The following is a 23,155-nucleotide window of genomic DNA, read 5'->3' on the forward strand; positions in this document are numbered from 1 at the left end:
GAGAGAGAAGAGCAAGCAGGCTCTCCGCCGAGCAGAGTGCCCAACACGGGACTCGATCCCAGGACCCTGAGACCATGACACGAGCCAAAGGCAGAGGCCCAACCCACTAAGCCACCCAGGCACCCCAAGATTTCATTCTTTTTTAATGGCTGAGTAATATTCCATAGTGGATATATACCACATCTTCTTTATCCATTCATCTACTGATGGAACAGGCTGCTTCCATAATTTGGCTATTTTAAATAATGCCACAGTAAACACAGGGGTGCATATATCTTTTCAAATTACTGTTCATACTCTTTAGGTAAATACCCAATGGTGAAATTACTAGATCATTTGGTAATTCTATTTTTCTTTTTTTTTTTTTTTTTTGGAACTTCCATACAGTCTTCTATAGTGGTTGCACCAGCTTGTATTACCATCATAAATGCATAAGGTTCCCCCCCTTTTTTTTTAAAATACATCCTTGCTAACACTTTTTCTAGTGTTTTTGATTTTAGCCAGGTTGACTGGTATGATGTGATATTTCACCATGGTTTTAATGTGCATTTCCCTAATGATTAGTGGTATCATCATCTTTTCCTGTGTCTTCTGGCCATCTGTATGTCTTCTTTGGAGAAATGTCTGTTCATGTCTTCTGTCCATTTTTTTTTTTTTTTTTTGGTGTTGAGTTGTGAAAGTTTTTTATATTTTTTCTAAACCTTTACTGGATATGTCATTTGCAAATATCTTCTCCCACTCAGTAGTTTCTCTTTTAGCTTTGTTGATGGTTTCCTTTGCTGTGCAGAAGCTTTTTATTTTGATGTAGTCCCAGTAATCTATATTTGCTTTTGTTTCCCTTGCCTCAGGAGACCTATCTAGGAAAATTGTTGCAATGACCAACCTCAGAGAAATTACTGCCCGTGCTCTCTTCTAGAATTTTTATGGTTTCAGGTCTCACACATATGTCCCTAATCCATTTTGAGTGTATTTTTGTATATGATATAAGAAAATGGTTCAGCTTCATTCTTTTGTATGTAGCTGTCCAGTTTTCTCAACAGTATTTATTAAAGATACTTTTTCCCATTACATTTTCTTGTCTCCTTTGTGGAAAATTAGTCAGCTATTATAATTGTAGGTTTATTTCTTGGCTTTCTATTGTGTTTTATTAATTTATATACATGTTTTTGTGCTAGTACTACACTGGTTTGATTGCTACAGCTTTGTAATATATCCTGAAATTGGGATTGTGACACCTCCAAGTTTTGTTCTTCTTTTTCAAAACTGCCTTGGTCATTCGGGGTCTTTTGTGGTTCCATACAAATGTTAGGATGATTTGTTCTAGTTTTGTGAAAAAATGCTGTTGGAATTTTGAAAGGGACTCCATTAAATCTGTAGATTGCTTTGTGTAGTATGGATACTTTAACAATTTTGTTCTCCCAATCTATGAACATGGGATGTCTTTCCATTTGTGTCATCTTCAATTTTTTTAATGTTTTATACTGTTCAGAGTAGACATCTTTTACCCCCTTGGTTAAGTTTATTACTAGGTATTTCATTCTTTTTGGCGTAATTGTAAATGGGATTATTTTCTTAATTTCTCTGTTACTTCACTATTAATGTATAAAAAATGCAACAGATTTCTGCTTATCGAGTGTGTATCCTGTAACCCTTCTGAATTCATTTAGTAGTTCTAATAGTTTTTTGGTGGCATCACTAGGGTTTTCTCTATATATTATCACGTCATCTGCAAATAGTTAAACTTTTACTTCTCTTTATTAATTTGGGTGCCTTTTTATTTCTCCTTTTCCTCTGATTGCTGTGGCTAGGACTTACAGTACTATGCTGAATAAAAGTGGTGAGAGTGGACATCCTTGTCTTAATTCCTGATCTTAGGAGGAAAATTCTCAGTTTTTTACCACTGAGTACAATTTCAGCTGTGAGTTTTTCATATATGGACCTTATTATGTTCAGGTAAGCTCCCTCTAAACCTACTTTGTTGAGGGTCTTTATCATGAAAGGACACTGTGCTTTGTCAAATGCTTTTTCTGTTGAAATGAGCATGTTTTTTTATACTTTGTTGTTGTTGTGATGTATCACATTAATTGATTTGCAAATATTGCAGCACCCTTGCATCCCAGGAAGAAATCCCACTTGACTGTGGTGAATTTTTTTTAATGTATTATTGGATTTGGTTTGCTAATATTTTGTTGAGAATCTTTGAATCTATGTTCATTAGAGGTACTGGCCTGTAGTTCTCTCATTTTGTAGCTTCTTTATCTGGTTTTGGTATCAGGGTATCAGCTGGTTTCATAGACTATATTTGAAAGCTTTCCTTCCTCTTCTATTTTTCAGAATAGTTTGAGAAGAATGTTTGTTTAATTCTTTAAATGCTTCTTTAAATGCTTGTAGAATTCACCTGTGAAGCCACCTGGTCCTAAACTTCTGTTTATTGGAAGTTTTTTTTATTACAGATTCATCTCCCCTGCTGGTGATTAATCTTCAAATTTTCTATGTCTTCCTGACCTAGTCTGGAGAGGATATATATTTCTTGGAATTCATCCATTTCTTCTTGGTGTTGAATTTGTTGCCATATAATTTTCCATAATAGTCTCATAACCTTTGGTATTTCTGTGGTGTTATTTCTCCTCATTCTTTTCTCATTTTGTTTGAGTCCTCTGTCTTTGTTTCTCTCTCTCTCTCTTTATGAGTCTGGCTAAAGGTTTATCAATTTTGTTGATCTTTTCAAAGAAACAGCTCTTATTTTCCTTCCTTTTTAGTTTTTTAATTCATTTTTTTCTCTTATCTTTATTACTTCCTTCCTTCTGGTTTTGGGTTTTGCTTGTTATTTTTCTAGCTTCTTTAGGTGTAAAGTTAGATTGTTTGAGATTTTTCTTGAGGTTGGCTTGTACTGCTATAATCTTTCTTCTTAGAACAGATTTTGCTACATCTCAAAGATTCTGGATCATTGCGTTTCCATTTCATTTATTTCCATGTATTTTTTTATTTCTTGGATGATACATTCATTTGTAATCTAACCTCTATGTAGTGTTTTCTTTCCAGATTTTTTCCTGTGGTTGATTTCTAGTTTCATAGCATTGTCATTGGAATAGATGCATAACATGACTTCAAACTCCTTAAATTTGTTGAGAATTATTTTGTGGCCTAACATGTAATCTATTCTGGAGAATGTTCCATGTGTGCTTGAAAATAATGCCTCTTCCACTGTTTTAGGATGGAAATTTCTGAGTATCTCTTAGGTCCATCTGGTCTGCTGGGTCATTCAAAGCACTGTTTCCTTGATTTTTCTCTTTGCATGATCTATCCATTGATGTACATGGGGTGTTAAAGTCCCCTACTATTATTGTATTACTATCAGTTACTCTCTTTTTGTACGTTAATAGCTACTTTATATGTTTCAGTGCTCCCATGTTGGGTGCATAAATATTTAGAATTGTTGTGTCTTCTAGTTGGATTGTTATGCCCTTTATGATTACGTAGTGTCTTTGTTTCTAGCTATAAACTGTTTTCTTTCTTTAAAAAAAAAAAAAAAAAGATTTTACCTATTTATTTGGCAGAGAGAGAGAGAGATCACAAGTAGGCAGAGAGGCAGGCGGTTGGGGGTGGGGGAAGCAGGCTCCCTGCTGAGCAGAGAGCTCAATGCAGGGCTCGATCCCAGGACCCTGAGATCATGACTTGAGCCAAAGGAAAAGGCTTAACCCACTGAGCCACCCAGGTGCCCCATGTTTTCAAGTCTATTTGAACTAAGTTGTACCCCAGCTTTCTTTTCACTTTCATTTGCATGATAAACCCTTCTGCATCTCTTCACTTTCAATCTGCATGTGTCTTTAGGTCTGAAATGAGTCTTTTGTGGGCAGCATATAGGAGTGTTTCTTATCCATTCTATGATCTTGTGTTTTTTGATTGGATCATTTAGTCCATTTATATTCAAAGTAATTACTGATAGCTAAGTAATAAATAGCAATAAGTACATGTCTTATGGTTGTTTTGTAGTTCTCTGTTCCTTTCTTACTCTTTTCTCTCCTGGTTTGATATACTTGGATTCCCTTCTCAAATTTTTTGCATATATATTACTGGTTTTTGATTTGTGGTTACTATTAGGTTGATATGTAATGTCGTATGCAAATAGCAGTCTATATTGTTGTTGTTGTTTGCTTAAGTTTGAACCCATTCTAAAAGCACTAAATTTTTATTCCTCTCCTCCACCATGTTTTAGGTATGTGGTGTCATACTTTATTTTACTGGTTTTGTGCTTCCTATTCTTACTCCTGCTTATGGTCTTTCCTTTCCACTCAGAGTCCCCATTAACATTTCATGTAAGGCTGATTTAGTGGTCATGAATTCCTCCAACTTCTGTCTGGAAAAATTTTTCTTCTCTCCTTCTATTCTGAATGATAACTTTTTTGGATAGAGTATTCTTGGTCACATGTTTCTCTCTTCCAGCACTTGAATATATCCTGCCACTCCCTTCTGGCTTCCAATGTTTCTGCTAAAAAATCAGCCGTCTTACAGGGTATTTCTTATATGAAACTTTTTTTTTTCTCTTGCTGCTTTAAAAATTCTTTACCACTGCTTTTTGCCATTTTAATTACCATGTGGACCTCCTTGGGTTGATTTTGTTGGAGGTGATTTGTGCCTCCTGAATCTAGATTTCTGTTTCCCTCTCCAGATTTAGGAAATTTTCAGCTATTATTTCTTCAAATAAAATTTTCTCTCCCTACCCTTTTCTCTGTCCTCTCTTTCTTGAATCTCTACAATGCAAGTGTTATTACACTTGATGGTGTGGTTGAGTTTCCTTAATTTATTTTCATTTTTATTATTCTTTTTTACCTTTCAGCTTGATTACTTTCCATTACTCTATCCTCCAAATCACTGATGTGTTATGCTTCCTCTCATGTACTATTTTTTCCCTCCAGTATTTTTGCGTTTTCTCTCTTTGTTGCGTATCTGAGTCCTTCACTCTTTTCTCCATTCCAATGAATATGTTTATGACCATTACTTTAAATTCCCTATTAAGCATATTGCTTATCTCCATTTCATTTAGTTTTCTCATGATTTTGTCCTGTCCTTTCATTTGGGACATATTCCTCTGTCTCCTCCTTTTTCTGTGTCTGTTTCTATGTGTTATGAAAGTCAGCTACATCTCCTCTTGAAAGTCGTGGACATATAAAGTGGTGGTCCTATAGTGCCCTGCATTAAAATTTCCCCTGTTCACCAGATTCTGGAATTTCAGGGATGTCTCCTATGCATGTTGTGTATGCCCTACTGTTGTGACTGAGTTGTTTTTGCCTTCAGTCTAGTCATCTTCAAAGGCTCTCTGCTTGTTGTAGGCAGGGTTTGGTCCCTGTGATGTCTGGGGTTCACCATGGGCTTGATTTGGGTCAGCCCTATGTTTGCCAGAGCTATGATCACACTGAACTATAGGGCATTCTTTCTGTGTTGACCCCTGGGAGGCTTTCACTGGTGGGTGACGCACGCAGTCAGACCAAATGTCTGCCATTTGCTGGATTCACATCTGACTGATGTGTGTGTGGTTATCTTCCTCTCTCCCTGGGGCAGGAGTCACTTTGGAGTGGTGCTGGTCTATTGAGCTGCTTGCATGATGCCAGGTTTGTGACACAGCTTTAGTGGAACTCCTGCCTAGTGGAGTGCTTGGGATTCCCAGAAGAACCTGGGAATGGAGTATATTGTTAGCAAGCTAAGTAGAGTATGCACTTTGCTGGTCCTTGTAGGTATCCATTTATCTAGGCTGGGTTGAGGGAGATAAATGGCTCCTGACAGCACTTTTGGTTTTGGAGAAGTTTCTTAAAGATCCCTGCCCCTCCAGCACATGTTCTGTGATTAGTAAGTCTTCTCATAGACTTAAACTGCTGCTTCCATGCTGTATCCCAGTAGAGCTGTTTGTTATGCTGTCTCTTTAAGGATGGGGACTGCTTCCTATTGCCTTCTGGCTCTCTAGAGCCAAGCCACTGTTACAAAGTACCAGATGTTGAGCCCTGCTGATTGTAAAACTTGTGAAGTTAAGCCCCTGTGGTTTTCAAAACCAGATGTTATAGGGATTCATCTTCCCTGTGCAGGTGCCCCTTGCCTGGGGTGTCTCGTGTAGGATCTGCTGTTTTCCTTTCTCTATGCTTGCAGTGTCCCTTCCATGGACAGAGTCACGGGTCAGTTTGGTTTCTGACCTGTCTATGCACTTCCTACCATTTTTTTTTTTTTTTTTTTTGTAGACAGAGAGGCAGGCAGAGAGAGAGGGAAGCAGGCTCCCCGCTGAGCAGAGAGCCCGATGCGGGACTCGATCCCAGGACCCTGAGACCATGACCTGAGCCGAAGGCAGCGGCTTAACCCACTGAGCCACCCAGGTGCCCCCTTCCTACCATTTTTGATGTGATCTCTTCTCTACATTTAGATGTTGAGAGTGTGTTCTTCCAGTTTTCAGATTGTTTTCTGGGTTGCTTACACTGATATGTGTGTCATCTATGTGTAACTGTGGGACAAGGTCAGCTTAGGATCTTCCTACTTGGCCATCTTCCTTGGAAGTTATTTCACTTCTTGCTTCTGGTTGCACCCCTTTGTCTCTGCTAACCTATCACCAATAGGCTGAAAGCTCCAAAGAAGTATTCTGTGGGGCCTGGGGGGTTAGGCAGAAGGAGAGGGAAAATCTCAAGCAGACTCCACGTGGAGCATGGAGCCAGATGTGGGGCTTGATCCCAAGACCCTGAGATCATGACCTGAGCCAAAATCAAGAATCAGATGCTTTACTGACTGAGTCACCCAGGTGCCCCAAGAACATTTTTTAAGACAATATTTTTCTTTCTCTATTAACTAAAAGCATCAGTCTTCAAGACATGCCACTTTTGACAAATGAAGATATTCATACTTAGATACAGTCCTGGCAGAAACTAAGTTATCTGGGGCACAGGCAGAGCAGCAGAATAGATTTAAACCCTTTAAGCATCTCAGCTTTCCAACACCCACCCTGTATGTGTTCCACCTCCAAAAGGCTAGCGCACTCTGAAAATCCTGCATATTGTCAACATTTGCCTTAAACCAAATTCTTTTTTTTTTTTTTTTACCAAATTCTTAAAGAAGGTTTTGCTTGTGATACTCCGTCACACTTACTAGAACTGCATTACATCTATACTAGACTGATTGTACTCTGGAATCAGAGAGCATGAAGAGAACTTGACAAGCTCTGAAATAAAAACTCAGTGATTCTCCTTCAGAAATTTCTTTATACTTCTGCTCAATTTTAAATCTCAGGGATATTGAAAATAATTTATATCTTTTAAAGGAAATCGCAAAGTGAAGCATTACATTGGCTTACCTTTTTCTTTGACATAGTCCTTTTGCACTTCTGGGATCAGGAAACTATAAACCAACTCAGCAACAATCTCCTCTGACTGAAGCTGAGTTCGACTAAAAAATAAAAAACAAATTAAACTATTTCCTTTGTTGCCTCACTTGAGCTTCTGATTTCTACTTAAGTTCTCCTTATGCGAAGGACTCCACTGCTCAAATCCCACCACTGCCTTTTCCTTGATTAAGTTGTCTGAAATATTATTCTGCCAGAGGGCTTGGTTGATTTCATGCAAATTCAGGTTTGATCCTGTCCTTTAGTTAACCTGCCTGCCAGGAAAGGAATGTTAGAAATATAACTTATGCAAGAAGCCAAAACCTTTGGGGTGAAGTCATACTGCACATACTTATTCACATTGCTTTCATGCTTTGTGGTATTGTAAAAGTACATGTTAGTGATCCAGACTGCAGAGGATCACTGAAAATCCGACTCCCCATGCTCCTGCCATACAAAGGTTTAGGCACATTGACTTCTAAGGAATTATGCAATTAAAACAATGGACAATGGGGCACCTGGGTGGCTCAGTGGATTAAGCCGCCCCTTCAGCTCAGGTCATGATCTCAGGGTCCTGGGATAGAGCCCCACATCGGGCTTTTTGCTCGGCGGGGAGCTGCTCCGCCCCCCCCCCCCCTGCCTGACTCTCTGCCTACTTGTGATCTCTCTCTCTGTCAAATAAATAAATAAAATCTTTAAAAAAAAAAAAAAAAAAAAAACAATGGACACTGAAGCGGGAGATATATACTTGTTTCTCCTTAAAGGTAAAATCTTAAGCTCTTGAAAAATACATATTGGTAACAGTAAATGGACTGCCCATCCTGCCCTCTGGTGTCTTGGTACAAACCGGCTCTCCATTTCATAAGCAATGTCATTGATTTCCTTAGCCATCTTCTCAATTTCTGCCCTGGCTTGTTCTTCTGCAGTGTTCTCTTCAGTGTTCAGTATTATGTCTTCCAGATAGGAAGTTACAGTACTTTGGTGAACTTTAATCACCTGCAAAAAATAAAAATACCTCCTTACTAAGACTAGGAATACTACTGTAAACAAGACCCAAAAAATGAACAAACATTGGCTAATGTCTTTTAAGCACATCTATTTCGTTCTTTAAGTCAATAGTTCCCTCATTGATCATTCCTTTTTTCCTCCGTCTGGTCAGTCTGTTTCAAGCCCACCTACCCACCCAGTCCGGGCAGGCCCTATCCATCTAGCCCACTTTATGAGGCTTACTTAGGGTGGGCAATACAACACTGCAGAAGGACCATGGGCCTCAGTCAATAACCCTGTTTTGGATCCTGGCTTTGTTCTTTCCAGTGATGTGACTTGGTCAAACTACCCAACTGTAGCAGAGATTAAGAGTTTATTTCCCAATGTCCTTTCTCTCCTTTCTCTTATATAACAGAGCCCCTGAGTTTTAGTTGTGTCAACAGGTGTCTAAAGACTACATTTCCTAGTAACCATAGTTCTGGTTGAGGGAATATACGCAGCAGTCATCCGTGTACTTTCTAAAAAGGATTCTTTTTTTTTTTTTTTTAAGAGAGAGAGAGAGAACACAACCAAGTCGGGGAGAGAGAGAATCTTAAGCAGGCTCAACCCAGTGTGTAGCCTGAGGCAGGACTCATTCTCGGTACCCTGAGATCGTGACCTGAGCAGAATCGAGAATCGGACACTTAACTGAGCCACCCAGGTCCCCCTAGGAAAGATTCTTAAAGGGAGTAACCTAGCTTTTTTGTTTTTCTCTTTTCACGTCTCACATCATGGGGACATAATCCTGGAGCACCAGAAGTCATCTTAAACTGCCATGAGGGCCATGCCTTAAGGACAAAAAAGTAGAAAGCTAGAAGGATCCTGAGTCTCTGATGAATTTTTGAACTATCATACCCTGGACTGTTGCTTTTTTAAGCTTTCTGAAATTGTGAAGTAGAACACACATTTTAAAAAGTGCACAGTGACAGATGTCCTGTGCACTGAATTAGGGTAAAGCCAGTACCCATGTAGCCACTGCTAGAATTCTAGAAGTCCGCTATGGGTTTTTCTTGACCACAGACCCTTCCCACTGTCATGACTTTATGGTAAACATTCCCTTTTCTTTACAGTTTTCCTCCCTAAGTATGCAATCATAAATAGCTAGAATATGGATTATAGGCTGTTACACATTGTAGATGATCTGCCACCCCAGTTAAAAGGCTGAACATGACAATATGTAACTCAAAAATTCTTATGCTGTATAGAGGGAGAGCAATCTCTTTGGCTTAAAAAAAAAAAAAAAACTTGAAGCACACACACAAAACAAATACTATTCAAGAATCAATCCTAATACCGTAAGAATTGGGTAAATCGGGGAGCCTGGGTGGCTCAGTCATTAAGTGTCTGCTTTCAGCTTAGGTCATGATCCCAGGGTCCTGGGAACAAGCCCAGCATCGGGCTCCCTGCTTGATGGGAAGCCTGCCTTCTCCCTCTCCCACTTCCTCTGCTTGTGTTCCCTCTCTTGCTGTGTCTCTGTCAAATAAATAAATCCTTAAAAAAAAAAAAAAAAAAGGAAAGAATTGGGTAAATCCTGAAAATCTCAGATCAAGTAAGAAGATCTCAAATGGACGCCCTTTTTTTTTTTTTTTTTTTTTTGAACTGAGTATCCACACATACAATTTAGACAGCCCTCTTGGAAAATGTTTAAGATCCAGGTGGGTTCTATCTCTCTTTCCCATGTGGCCCACATTTGGACCAGGGGAAACTCTCACACAGCCTTTGCCTTGACATATTCTGGGTATGCTAGCCACCCATAGAGCCTCTTCTATCCCTGGGCAGCCAGCTGGCCCAGCTTCCCTCTTCTCCATGCCCAGGGCGTCAGACGCCCTAACTGAAAGAGTATGTATCAAGCTAGCCGATGACTGCAGTAAAAGAAACCAACCTCTGGGTGTGTTTTGGTGTGTGTTGGGGGGTGGGAGTGAGGTAGGAGGTGTAACGGGTAGTCACAGCACAGTTCTCTCTAAAGGAATCTTCTTCATAAATCCCCTTCTATTTTAACACTTGAGCTTTTATATTCTTGATGAGGGTGAGTGCTTTGAGATATAATTAGCTCCTTGGACTTCCTCTGAATTTACATCCTGTTCACTTTGGAATTTCACACTCATTAGGTCTTGGTCAGAATTCTAACTTACCAACCTGGTGCTCTAGTTTATATCTTTAGCCAAAACCTCTCTTCTAAATTCCATCTTAGCTATCCACCACTGAAATGCCACCTCCACTAGAATGTCTCAAGCCTAATAAAAATCAAATTCCTGATTCTACCCCTGCCCTTAAATTAATTCCATGCTCCGCTTTCCCACATCAAAAAACGGTACTATCATCTTCCAGTTGATTAGGCCAGAAACTGGACAGTTTCTTTGACTTCTTCCTGTTTCTCACTGGCTTTAACTACTTCCACGGCCTCCTTCCTGATCTCCTGGTTTCCACTCTGCACTCCTTCCAACCTGTTCTCCACACAGCAAAAAGAGTAACCTGTTTAAAATGTGCCACTGGGCCCCATCTGTTTGCTTCATGAAACGTACTATATTTTCTCATCCTACACATATTTGCATGTTACATAGTACTTACGCTCCAGGAGAAAGGGGACCATGTCTGGTTTCTTCCCTCCAAAGTATCTCACAGTGCCTAGCACATCATAGGAACATAATACATATTTGTAGAACACAATGAGAAACAAAAAACAAGTGCCATTTCATATCATGAGTATCCTCTGGTTTGATTCGGCTCCTCAGCCATCCAGCTGCGCCCCCGACTTGCCTCCTTAAATATCTGGTCCTCCTCCCTCAGGCGCCTTTGCTCAACTTGGCGCCGACCACTCTCTTCAGCTTCTCGCATCCTCCGCTGCCGCTCGGCCAGCATGGCAAAAGCATGGATCCTCCGCTCTTCCTGTAGTCTCACCAGCTCTTTGGACAGGAAGTCAAACATGTCTGCCAGCGCCCTTCCTTCCAGTCCAGCCAAATGGTTTTCGACCAGTGAGACCTTAAAAACCATAGTAAAATTTTAAGGATACAAATTCTACTAAGCATGCGGATGTGTATGGAGGGAGGCTGGATTACCCAGAACTCCTGACAGTCACTTCATTTTCAGAATACACTTAGTGTTTATTAGGAGTATTATCACTAGGTTGGCATCACCCCAACGACTCTTCTTTTTAAATATTTATTTATTTATTTATTTATTTGACACAGAGAGAGGTCACAAGTAGGCAGAGGCAGGCAGAGAGAGAGGGGGAAGCAGGCTCCCTGCTGAGCAGAGAGTCCGATGCTGGACTCGATCCCAGTACCCCGAAATCATGACCTGAGCTGAAGGCAAAGGCTTAATCCACTGAGCTACCCAGGCAGCCCGGCCCCAAGGATTCTTACTAAGAAAACTTATGATCAAACTGAGACATGAGAAAGTGGATTGCTTAGTCAGTCACTGACAGATTACAGTCCTCAAATTATGAGGGGGATTTAGCAAAACATTAGTTAATACCCACACAAAATTTTTTTTTCATTTTTTCCAGAAGGTAAAGTACTTCTATCTTCCCAGATATGAAGGGAAATGTCAAGGTTTTTTTAAAAAAAGTTTTTGGAGTTCAATAAAATAGAACCTTCTAGAAATTCACTCATGATACCTTTTAATTTTTTAACGCTTGGTCCTTTGACACAAGTTTGGGGGATTCTAAGGTCTTGAATAACATGAAAGTAGAAACTGTGGTACCATATTCTTTTAAATAACTTCAAAGTCATTAAGAACTATCTTTGAAACAGAGCAAGAAAAAGCCTACAGGTCTATGTAATCATTGAGGTAAAGCTGGGGCCTGGAGTTCTCTGGCAGGAATAAGCCACAGTATCTATTTATGGATCTGTCTGTCCTGGCTTTGACAGAGAGAATGAAAGTGTTTAGGAAGATTGAATCCTTTGCAACTTCATCCCGTTCCTTTTCCTATCCTCCAGTTTAAGGGAAAGGGCTCATCTCCCAGTCATACACTCCCTCAGTCCTGACAGTTCTTCTGTGCTGTGCTCTTCTCTGGTTTGTCTCTGAAGGGAGGAAACCCACATCGGTCTCAAAGATGATGAGGCTGTGGGAGACTGCCATTCAAGTGCGGACGTTAGCGCCAGCACCCTCCCTCACCTCCACCCAGCCCGCACATACTTTCTAACCACAAAGTTCAGCTCTACTTATATGACAGGAGGAGGTGGAAAGAAAGGGCCACACTAAGAGTGCCTCACTGCTCCTTACATTTATCAACAGTGGTCATTCAGCCCAGAGACCACAAACAGATTCTCTCCTTGTCTCAGGATCACAAGCTCCCTCCGTTATGGGGCAGATGCAACCTTTAAAATCCCAAGTGGCTACCTGTTCGTGTCCAGCCTTCTCCTTCAGCAGGAAATTTGAGTATGCTAAGGTAGTACAATCTAATTTGAAAATTAAGTAAAAATCTTTAGGAAGGTGATTTTGCTGTGATCATATCACGCAATGCATTACATAATTGGGAATTGTGCATTTTCTGTACTATGCCCCGAAGAAAATACAAGAGGAGAATAGGAGAGGATCAGCTGGAGGTAGATGTGAGTTGCCCCCTCCCTCAGACTCCTGCATATCAGTGGTGTATCTAGGTACAGCAGAAGGTAAGCAGGGCAAGTCCTTTGTTAGGGGACAGCTCTTTCTGTTAACGACTCCCTCAGCTCTTAGCTGAGATGGTATCAGTCAAGTGTTTACCTATGAACTGGGACACATGAGTTAAACAGCCTGGGCTGGGGGTGCCTGGGTGGCTCAGTGGGTTAAAGCCCCTGCCTTCGGCTCAGGTCATAATCTCAGGGTCCTGGGATTGAGCCCCGCATCGGGCTCTCGGCTCAGTGGGGAGCCTGCTTCCTCCTCTCTCTCTGCCTGCCTCTCTGCTTGCTTGTGATCTGTCTGTCAAATAAATAAATAAAATCTTAAAAAAAAAAATAAAGAAAAAGAAAAAAAAAGTCTGGGCTAGCTTAGGTGCACCTGCTGAAGTCTATAATCAGAAACTCTGAAGGGCCAAGGAGGGCATTTTTCCATCCAGTTCTTGGGTCCTGGTATTTCTAGGCCATTCTGTTCCCATCGGAACAGTAGTGCAGCCTTGTCTCTGTCATTTTGAGGGCTCTGAGACCTCCAGATTCAGAAACTCTCGTGTCCACATTCCATTCTTCTTTCTCGGTCCCTCTGTTGGGTCTCACAGTCTGTGGCTTTCTTCCTCCCTTCTCTACACCATCAACCCCAAACTCAGAGAGTATCTACAAGCCTGGTGTCATGGGAAAGACGTAACACATTCATTCTCAAGCTGCCTACCATTTATGCCCAGTCCCACATGGCACAAGTGTTGTGTACACTACTAAGGGTGGGTCATATTAACTCCACTATTAGCTTTCTTATAACACAAGACTCTGCAAACGGTTTCTTTTTCACGCTGATTTAGAGATAAGTGGGAGAGATAGTAAAAGTATGTCTATTCTGTAGTCAGAAATATTGAAAACTGTATACATGGATAAATGCCATAGGAAAACATTTACAACTTTTGGGGAAGAGCTGCAATTAGCAGCTGTTGTCAGGTGACACTGATGAAAATCACAGGATACCAAATACCATGAGATAACAACATATTTTAGATGTGGTTTAACCAGCATACACTATGAACAGCTCCAAAACTCATAAACAAGTGCTGCTTTTTATAATAAATCTTATGTCTGGGGGCGCCTGGGTGGCTCAGTGGGTTAAGCCGCTGCCTTCGGCTCAGGTCGTGATCTCAGGGTCCTGGGATCGAGTCCCGCATCGGGCTCTCTGCTCAGCAGGGAGCCTGCTTCCCTCTCTCTCTCTCTGCCTGCCTCTCCATCTACTTGTGATTTCTCTCTGTCAAATAAATAAATAAAAAATCTTTAAATAAATAAATAAATCTTATGTCTTTTTTTTTTCTGCCTTTACTACTTTTCATTCTGTTGAGCCCCAATTCTACTGAGTACAATAACCAAATATTTAAGAAAATTGGAAGGGAGAGCCTTTTTAAAATGTGGTGGTTTTTTTTTTTTTTTCTTTTGCAAATAAAATAAGACCACATCCAGTTCAGCAAGGGCACATCCCATTCCAATTCTGGACTGCTGCTGCAGGCTGTTATTTAAAACACAACTATGATAGAGTGATGGGGTTGGGGTGGTTCTTTTTTGTCATTTCATTTACTGTTGTGGTAACGCCACCTGCTCAATAATAAAAATCTGGGGAAATGACATAACAAGAAAGAAAAGGAAAGAACCTTGTGCTCATGCAAGTTCCTCTGCCGCTGCAAGGCCAGCGTCACTTGCTTCTCGGCTTTCTTCAGCAGCCTGTCGTCCTCTTGTAGTGCGTGGCTGGTACGCAGCTCCTGGATCAACTCCAGCCGCTTTTCCTTCCCTTCAAACATCTGTATCAAATCAAATCAAATCAAATCAAATCAAATCAAATAAAGAGACTTGTAAGTTAGCATCCCCTGTGCGGGACCCTAAGGCTCCTGCAGTGACTGGTGAGGGACTGGTGAACGGTGGGTTCGGTTCTGCCTTCACAGAGCAGGGGTGTTCCACAGGGCTTAGAGCTCTGCATTCTTTTCTACACCTCCAGCTGCTCAGGTCGAGAAAGAGCTTACTTAGCAGTTGTTTACTCAGTTTCTCAAAATACCTCTCAAAGATAAAGTGGTTTCTATAGTATCATATTAAGAAACCAGACCCTCCCCTTCATTTTCTGTTCTCCTTCCCAAAGATGCCTGAGGATGCTCTTTTTCATAGCCATGCTTTCTTTTCCAAGAGATCTTTTTGCTGGTGCTTTGTATCAGTCCGTTTTAAAATTGAAGTGTGCTTGCACAAATAATGTGGTGAAGGCTTTACAGTCAGGAAGACCAGAGTTGAATTTGCTAGTAGTTAATATACTCTCAGACTCACACCACTTGCCTATAAAATGGGGTAACTGATAGAAAAAACTGAGATGATAAATGTAAAGCAAAGAATATATAATGTGAGCTTATAGTATGGGTTCAAAACTGTAGTTAGCATTACTTAGCTATTTATTATTCAGGTAGTGCTAGCTATATACAAACTCAAATAATTGTGACATTGTGGAAAATTAGGGAATCCATTTAGTCTATGATGCCTTAATAGTAAAAATTCAGAAGCACCTGGCTGGCTCAGTTGATAGAGCATGCAACTCTTGATCTTGGGGGGTAGGGGTCATGAGTTCAAGCTCCATGTTGGGTGTCGAGATTACTTAACTAAATAAACTTTTTATAAAATAAGTCGAAATTCAGGTAAGAAAATTGTTGGATTTAGTGATTCTAAGGAAGATACTAATTTTACTTTGCCTCGGTGACAACTGTGACAAACAGCAGGCAGGTCCTTTCTCTCCCTGACCCTATGCCACCCACTTGGACAAACTCTGACAGTAGAAGGGAATGGGTAGGTAATTCAGGAGCACACAGTTCCATCAGACAGCAGGGTGTAAGAGGGAATTCACCCCAAGGAACCGAGTACATACACCTTCTATAAATCTATTCTCAAAGAAGAAGCACAGGACCAGTGGTTGGACTGTACATACCATGTTCTGAACGGCTCTTCCCCGGAGTAACTTTTGAAGGTAGATCACAGCCATCTCTATATCTTCTTCTTCCTAAAAGAACAAAGTGAGAACCAAGCAGGCTGAAAAGAGTAGCGGTCAGCATCAAATATTTTTTTGAAGACTTAGATCAAGCAAAAGAGACTGTGCTAGATGCCAGAAGGATTTGAAGAGAAATAAATAAGGCCTACAGTACTCATTGAACATATAGTATTTTAAATGTTACTTCCTGTATTGTTAAAATTATTTTTTATCATAAGACATCATTAAAAAATCATATCAAAAGCAAAAAACTCACTCTATCCCTACAAATTAAGTCATTTTCATTTTCCTATACTCCTTTCTAGCAAAATCTTTCTTGAAGCAGCAAGTATTGCTTATAACATCCCTTTTGTAATAGTTTTTTCATGTTTGTTCATGAGTAGACAAGGAATACAACTAGTCTATGTTGGAGTCTAGAGTAAGGTACTTCTCTCAAGAATTTAGAAAAGCTGGTAAAATCAAAATGGACAAGAATAGCCATCTACAAAAATCACCTTAAGTAACTATATACCAAAAGCAGAAAGCAGAGCCTGCAAATTGACTTAAAGTGCCCCTGAATGCAAGAGAAAGCAACAGAAATCAACAGCATGAACACATGCGAAAGACAATGTGAACCACAGGGAGTGACTGGCACAAAGCCTAGAAAGGGGAACTCCAGAAGCATATCCCGGGCAGTCAGTGGGAGTACTGGAGCAGGGTCTCCACACAGGTGACCCTTCAGAAGCACTAATGAGACCTCCTGCCAATGTTTCTCCCTCTGACAACACACAACCACCTTCTGGCATCTTGTGAGAACTGCCTATACTGGGAGATAGTGGGCTGAGGAAAAGGACTGCTAAGAAGAATATCCTCCTCTACAAGGGAGGCAGTAATCCTTCTGTCAAGCAATACATCTGTACTGTGGCATCTCTAGCACTTTCTTGTGGGGGTGCGGAAGCTGCTGAGTCCAAGTCAGTCCTAAATCCTGACTGACTCTGGTACCTTGCCCAAACTAAGTTTGGAGACCTATGAAGGTGAAGTGTGACCTTGGTCAGGGTGAACTCTTGGAGCCAGTCCCACCTCAGAAGCTGGCCTGTCCTCGTGACATCACTGCTATTTCCCTCCTTTCTGACTCCAGCTCATAGCCACCTTCCCATGGGCAAGATGGTTATGGTAACTGATCATCATTTCATCTTTTCTTATTTGACACACATGAGGATTACCTTCTGATGCCCATTTTTCTTAGGAAGATTTCATTTTGCTTATTCGTAATGGTCTGATGTTTGAAGCATAAGAAAAGCCATAAGTCAGATCTTGAAAAGGTAACTCTGTTAAGTTAGGTTTGTTTTTAACCCAAAGTATAAGAATAAACAAACAGCAATACTGAATTTAGCATTTCAAATAAAGTTTCAAACTTACATTGGAACTCATTTCCAAGGTTGGAGTTGGAAGCCGAGGTTGAGGTAGAGCCTTTCTTTGAAGAAAGCGCAAAACTTTCTTTGGTTCAAGAACTCTATTCTTCTTATCCAGTATTGCCTGAAATCAAACACACCAACTAGCGTCATTTCTTACCTTTGTATTTTCTTCCACTACTCAATCTAGGCCACAGATCAAGTATCAATCAGAAATAGTCTTCACTATGGTTATGCTATGACAGTTTGAGAAGGGCCAAAACTGGGAGCTTGTTTGACCCAAGGGATGGTATGATATTCCTAAACATCTGCTAACACTGAATAAACCAAGCACATATTCTAGGTTTATCCATTTTAGTCAAAGATTTGGGGAATTAAAAAAATTTTTTTTGAGATTTTGAAAGGTTTTGTGGTGTGTATGCAAGCAAAACCTCCAAATCCTATTCTTCCATAAGAGCCAATTAGCTATTTCAAGTAAGTACCTGAGTGATAGAAAATTTCCCTGTGCCACAAATGACAGAAATATTTGGTATGTTCTGTTGTTATGGGGGAATTGAGGAGCATTAAATGGCAATTGTCTCCTAGTGAAGAAAGGGCTTTCCTTTGACCATGAAGGACTGCACCTCAGTTTTTCTGAAAATGAACTTGTTTTCTTGAGAAACAGTGTGTGCATGTGCTTTGATTTCAACATACATTTTTACTTATTTTACTTTTAGTCACCAGAAGTCCCCCAAATTATATATGACATAAGGTTTTGTTCATTGTTTCTATTTTCAGCCATAGGGGGATACTTGTAACTTAAAAGGATCAAAAAACCTGATCTGTCTTTTAAAAATCATATTTTAGAATGTTTTTCATCATATGATTTTTATATTAGTTTTCCCACAGAAAACAGAGAGAAGTGACAAAATAAGCACTAAGCCAAAACTTGAAATTAATAAAAATATGCAAGTTGAGTAAAATTTGAAACCACACGAAATTATTGTGGTTTTAACAGAACCCTCTGAGTTTCTACAAAATGAAACTGACACCAAATACACAACAGCTCTAATATATAGAGCTCTAATATATAGAATCAACAGAAAGCAGCAGCAGTCAAAAAAATAATAATTTTAAGCTCAGGCATCTCTTGAGTGCGTTGCCTTAAACAGCACCACGAGAAACCATCTTAAAACCAATCATTCATAATATGTTGGTAGGGATCTGGAAAAGCAGGCACTCTCACACACTCAGCAATTAGTACATCATTTATGTAAGAAAATTTATCAGCATCCATCAAAACTATAAATGCAGGCATATTGTGGGTCAGTAATTCATGTCTAGGAATTTTCTTCTAGATATGTTGCTCATACATGTACCAAATTATATGCAAATAAGATCACTCAATATAGTATTTTTCTTATATACAAAAAACTTGGGACAATATAAATATCCATCAAGTGGGGACGGGGTAGACATGGAACATTTATATGATGAAAAATCTGTAAAAAATGATGTAATGCAATATGGGATGATCTCCAACATATATTAAATAATAAAAGCACAGACAGACAGTGTGTATTATGTATTATTTGTGTAAAAAAATTTAAGAAGATACTCATAGGTATTTTTATTTGTTCTTACATATTTCTAAATACACACATATATACATGTGTATATTTCTCTATATAGATATGAATATATTTGTTTGTAAGATATCTCTGGACAGGAAGATATGAAACTAAAAAACACTGGTGGCCTCCAAAGAAGGAACTGCATAGCTGGGAGACAGGGATAGAAGATTTACATTTAATACTTTTGTATAATTTATGAATTTTGAACTATGTGGATATTTTTCCCAGTCAGCAAATAAATTCTAAATATAAGAGAAAAGAAACAAATAATTTAAATTTTGGAAAAAAGGCAATTCATTTTCACAGTTAAGGGAAAAATGTTTGGTCAAGAAGTCTAATGAAAAGTATAATAAAACCAACAAATAAAAGTATATGAGAATCCCTTCAATCTGTCTTATTGTCTAGAAAGGTAAAGCTCTTGGGAGGGGGAATATGAATGAATATGAGAATATCGAGGAAATGTTGTTACCAAACAATACATTTTAACATGCTTAAAAGACAAATACATTAGGCAACTGAGTTCAATCCATGATTTTCATAAATAGAAGAAAGTATTCATTGGTACACTCTTTAATCTCCTTTAGGACATAAGTAATTTGACAAGTCTTCAAAAATATATTCTAACCTAAATTACTACCAAGAATAGCCTGAAAATACTGTACTGTGGAAATTATTTTATACTATTCTAGATATTTCTCCTCTATGGTTACTGTGACATAGCTCATGAAGTATTTTTTAAAGCCTTATACCACCTATACCTTTATATTTCTGATACTGGATTCTCAAAATAATGTAACCATAAGACCAAGTAAATACACTATTTGGACATAAATCTAATATTTAGTGACTCTCTTTAATTCAAACCAATATTCCAGACTGACAGACACCATATAATGGCATCTCATCCCAAAGCCAAGAGGACAGATTAAAAACAAGGACTGTAGAAGAATGTGAATCCTCTGACATCAGCTATAACAAACATTAAACACAGCCCAACATCTAGCCAGATTAATATAAATGCCACACTATAGTCTATTTACCTCAGTTACTATTGTTTGATAACAGATGTCAAGCTATCAGCAAAAAAATTAAAAGGCATTACAAAGGCAAGGAAAAAAAAAATACTCTAAAAAGAGAAGTAACCATCAGAACCAGAGTCAGATATGATATACATGTTGGAATTATCAGACAGAAAATTTAAAATAACAATGATTACTATGTTAAGGGCTCTAATGGAAAAGGAAGATGACAAGCAAGAACAGATAAGTAACGTAAGCAGAGACAGAAACCCAAAGAATCAAAAGGAAAGACTAGAAGTCAAAACACTATAACAGGAATGGAGAATGCTACCAATAGGCTCATTGGTAGAATCAACACAGCTAAAAAAAGATTAAAAAAAAAAAAAAAGACTCCAGGAACTTGAAGATATGTCAATAAAAACTTCCCAAACTGAAATGCAAGGAAAAACAAAGAAACAGAACAGAACATCTAAGAACTGTGAGACAATATCACAAGGAGTAATATGTGTAAGTGGAATGCCAATTGGAGAAGAAAGAGAGAATGCAGAATAAATATTTGAAATAATAATGGCTGGAAACTTGCCCAAAGTAATAACAAACACCAACCCAGAAATCCGGAAAGCTTAGAAAACATTAAGCAAGACATGTACCTTAACACACACATACACACACAGACACACACACATACACACACACACACACACACACACACACACACCCCAGGCATATAACATTTAGAGAAAGACAAAGAGAGAAGTCTGAAAGAAGATAGAAAACACACCTTCGTTACTGAGGAATGAAGATTAAAAATTACAGTGGAATTCTAATCAGAAAACATCTATGCAGGATGCCTGGGTGGCTCAGTCGGTTAAGCATCTGCCTTCAGCTAGGTCATGATTCTGGGGTCCTGGCATCGAGTCCTGCATCGGGCTCCCTGCTCAGTGGGAATCGGCTTCAGCTTCCCCCTGTCCCTCCTCCCTGCCCATGCTCTTGCTCACTCTCTCTCTAATAAATAAACAAAATCTTAAAAAAAAAAAAAATCCATGCGAGAGTGAAATCTTTGAAGTGTTGGAAAAAAATCCCGCCAACCTAGAATTCACTCAATAAAATAATTATTCAAAACTGAAAAGATCACAATTTTAAACTTACCTGTTTCAAAGGATCCTATCAAAGTAAAAACACATCCCACAGAATGGGAGGAAAATCTGCAAATCACATCTGACAAGGGAATAGTCCTCAGAATATATACAAAACTCCTACAACTCAACAGTAAATAGACATTTAAAGTAATGTCTATTATAAACAATAAAAAGACAACCAATTAAAAAATAAGCAAAGGATCTGAATAGACTTTTCCCCAAAAAAGATATGCAAATGCCCTGGAGTACCTGAGTGGCTCAGTGGGTTAAGCATCTGCCTTTGGCTCAGGTCATGATCCCAAGGTCCTGGGATCAAGCCCTGAATCGGGCTCCGGCTTGGCAGAGAGCCTGCTTCTCCCTCTCCCCTCTGTCCCTCCCCCAGCTTGTGCTTGCTCACTCTCTTACGCTGTCTCTCTCTCGCGCAAATAAATAAACAAAATCTTAAAAAAAAAAAGATGTACATATGACCAAAAAGCACATGAAAAAGGTGCTAAAATTCATTAATTATTATGACAAATGCAATTCTAAACCACAATGAGATACCATGCAGGAATCTCATTGGGTGAGCTAGGATGGCTATAATAAAAAAGACGGGCAATAATAAGTGAGGACAAAAATACGGAGAAATCAGAATCCTCATACATTCTTGGTGGGAATGTAAAACAGTGTAGCCACTTTTGAAATATTCTGGGAGTACTTCAAGAAGTGTAAGAGTTACCTGGTGACTCAGGAATTCCATTCCTAGGTATATTGCCAAAAGAACTGAAAAATTTATGTCCACACACAAATTGTACACATATGTGCAAAGCACCATAGTTTATAATAGATAAAAAGTAGAAACTACTCAAATTTCTATCAACTGTATCAATTGATGAGTAGGTAAACAAAATGTGATATATCCACATAATGGAATATTGTACAGTCATACAAAGCAATAAGGTACCTACCACAACATGGATGAACTTTGAAAACATTGTGCTAAGTGAAAGAAGCTAGACACAAAAGGCCATACATTGTTTGATTTCATTTATATGAAATGTTCAGAATAGGCAAATCCATAAAAAGAAATATGAGTGGTTGCTGGGGGATAGGGAGAAGAAGGCAATTGGGAGTGACTGCCAATGGGTATGGGTTTCTTTTGGGGATAATGAGAATGTTTTGGAATTAAATAATGATGATGGTTGAACAACCTTGTGTATATATGTATACTAAAAAAACCTGAATTGTTTATTTTAAAAGAGTGAATTTAATGGTATGTGAATTATCTAAAAAAAAAAAAAATCATACAGAAGAAATAAAGACTTCCTGAGACAAACAAAAACTGAGAGAGTTTATTGCCAGGAGACCTTCCTTATAATAAATGTAAACCAAGTTCTCCAGTTGCTTCAGGTAGGAGCAAAATGACATAGGTCATAAACTTGCATTCCTATAAAGGAACAGTGCCATAGAAAGAATAAATGAAGGTAAAATAAAGTATTTTTTCTTATTTTTAATTGATCCAAAATAGAAATGTTAAAGCAATGAGAGTAAGAATATATTGGTTATTATAGCATATGGATCAGTGAAGTGAATGACAGGAGTGCCACACGGACAGTAGGGATGAACGGGGAATAATCTGCTATAAGGAACCTACACTGCACGTAAAGTGGCAGCATTATCTGAAGGTGGACTTAGATTATTTTATATGTAACATATTATTTTATATGTAAAATATTTTATATGTAAAAAAGCTCTATATGTAAAACTTAGATTATTTTATATGTAAACTAGTTCACAAGACAAGCCTCACTAAGTTTCAAAGAATAGGGATCCTTGACCATAGAGCAAAGGAGTTAGAAGTTAATTCAAAAATGAGTTAAAATTCCTGCATATTTGGAAATTTAAAAACTTAAACACTCACAGGTTCAAAAACCATAACAGATGTTTTAAAAAATTAGATACTAATATTGATAAAATCAAAACTAATGGAATATACCAAAATCAGTGTTTTTAA

At 38.8% G+C, this 23,155-nt stretch overlaps 1 protein-coding gene across 2 annotated transcripts in view; it reads right to left on the reverse strand.

Moving 5' to 3' along the window:
* The window catches only part of CFAP91 (cilia and flagella associated protein 91), a 99,237-nt gene that overhangs the window by 12,221 nt on the left and 63,861 nt on the right, over positions 1–23,155 (reverse strand). For both annotated transcript variants that reach the window (XM_059163965.1, XM_059163964.1), the window contains exons 11-16: positions 17,399–17,515; positions 15,941–16,012; positions 14,634–14,780; positions 11,135–11,356; positions 8,199–8,347; positions 7,325–7,416 (exon numbers count right to left, since the gene is read on the reverse strand). In XM_059163965.1, coding sequence (XP_059019948.1) covers positions 7,325–7,416; positions 8,199–8,347; positions 11,135–11,356; positions 14,634–14,780; positions 15,941–16,012; positions 17,399–17,515 — 799 coding nt within the window. The remainder of the gene's footprint in view (positions 1–7,324; positions 7,417–8,198; positions 8,348–11,134; positions 11,357–14,633; positions 14,781–15,940; positions 16,013–17,398; positions 17,516–23,155) is intronic.

The sequence above is a fragment of the Mustela lutreola genome, chromosome 2 (genome assembly GCF_030435805.1).
Source record: "Mustela lutreola isolate mMusLut2 chromosome 2, mMusLut2.pri, whole genome shotgun sequence".
In the NCBI taxonomy this organism is placed as follows: domain Eukaryota; kingdom Metazoa; phylum Chordata; class Mammalia; order Carnivora; family Mustelidae; genus Mustela; species Mustela lutreola.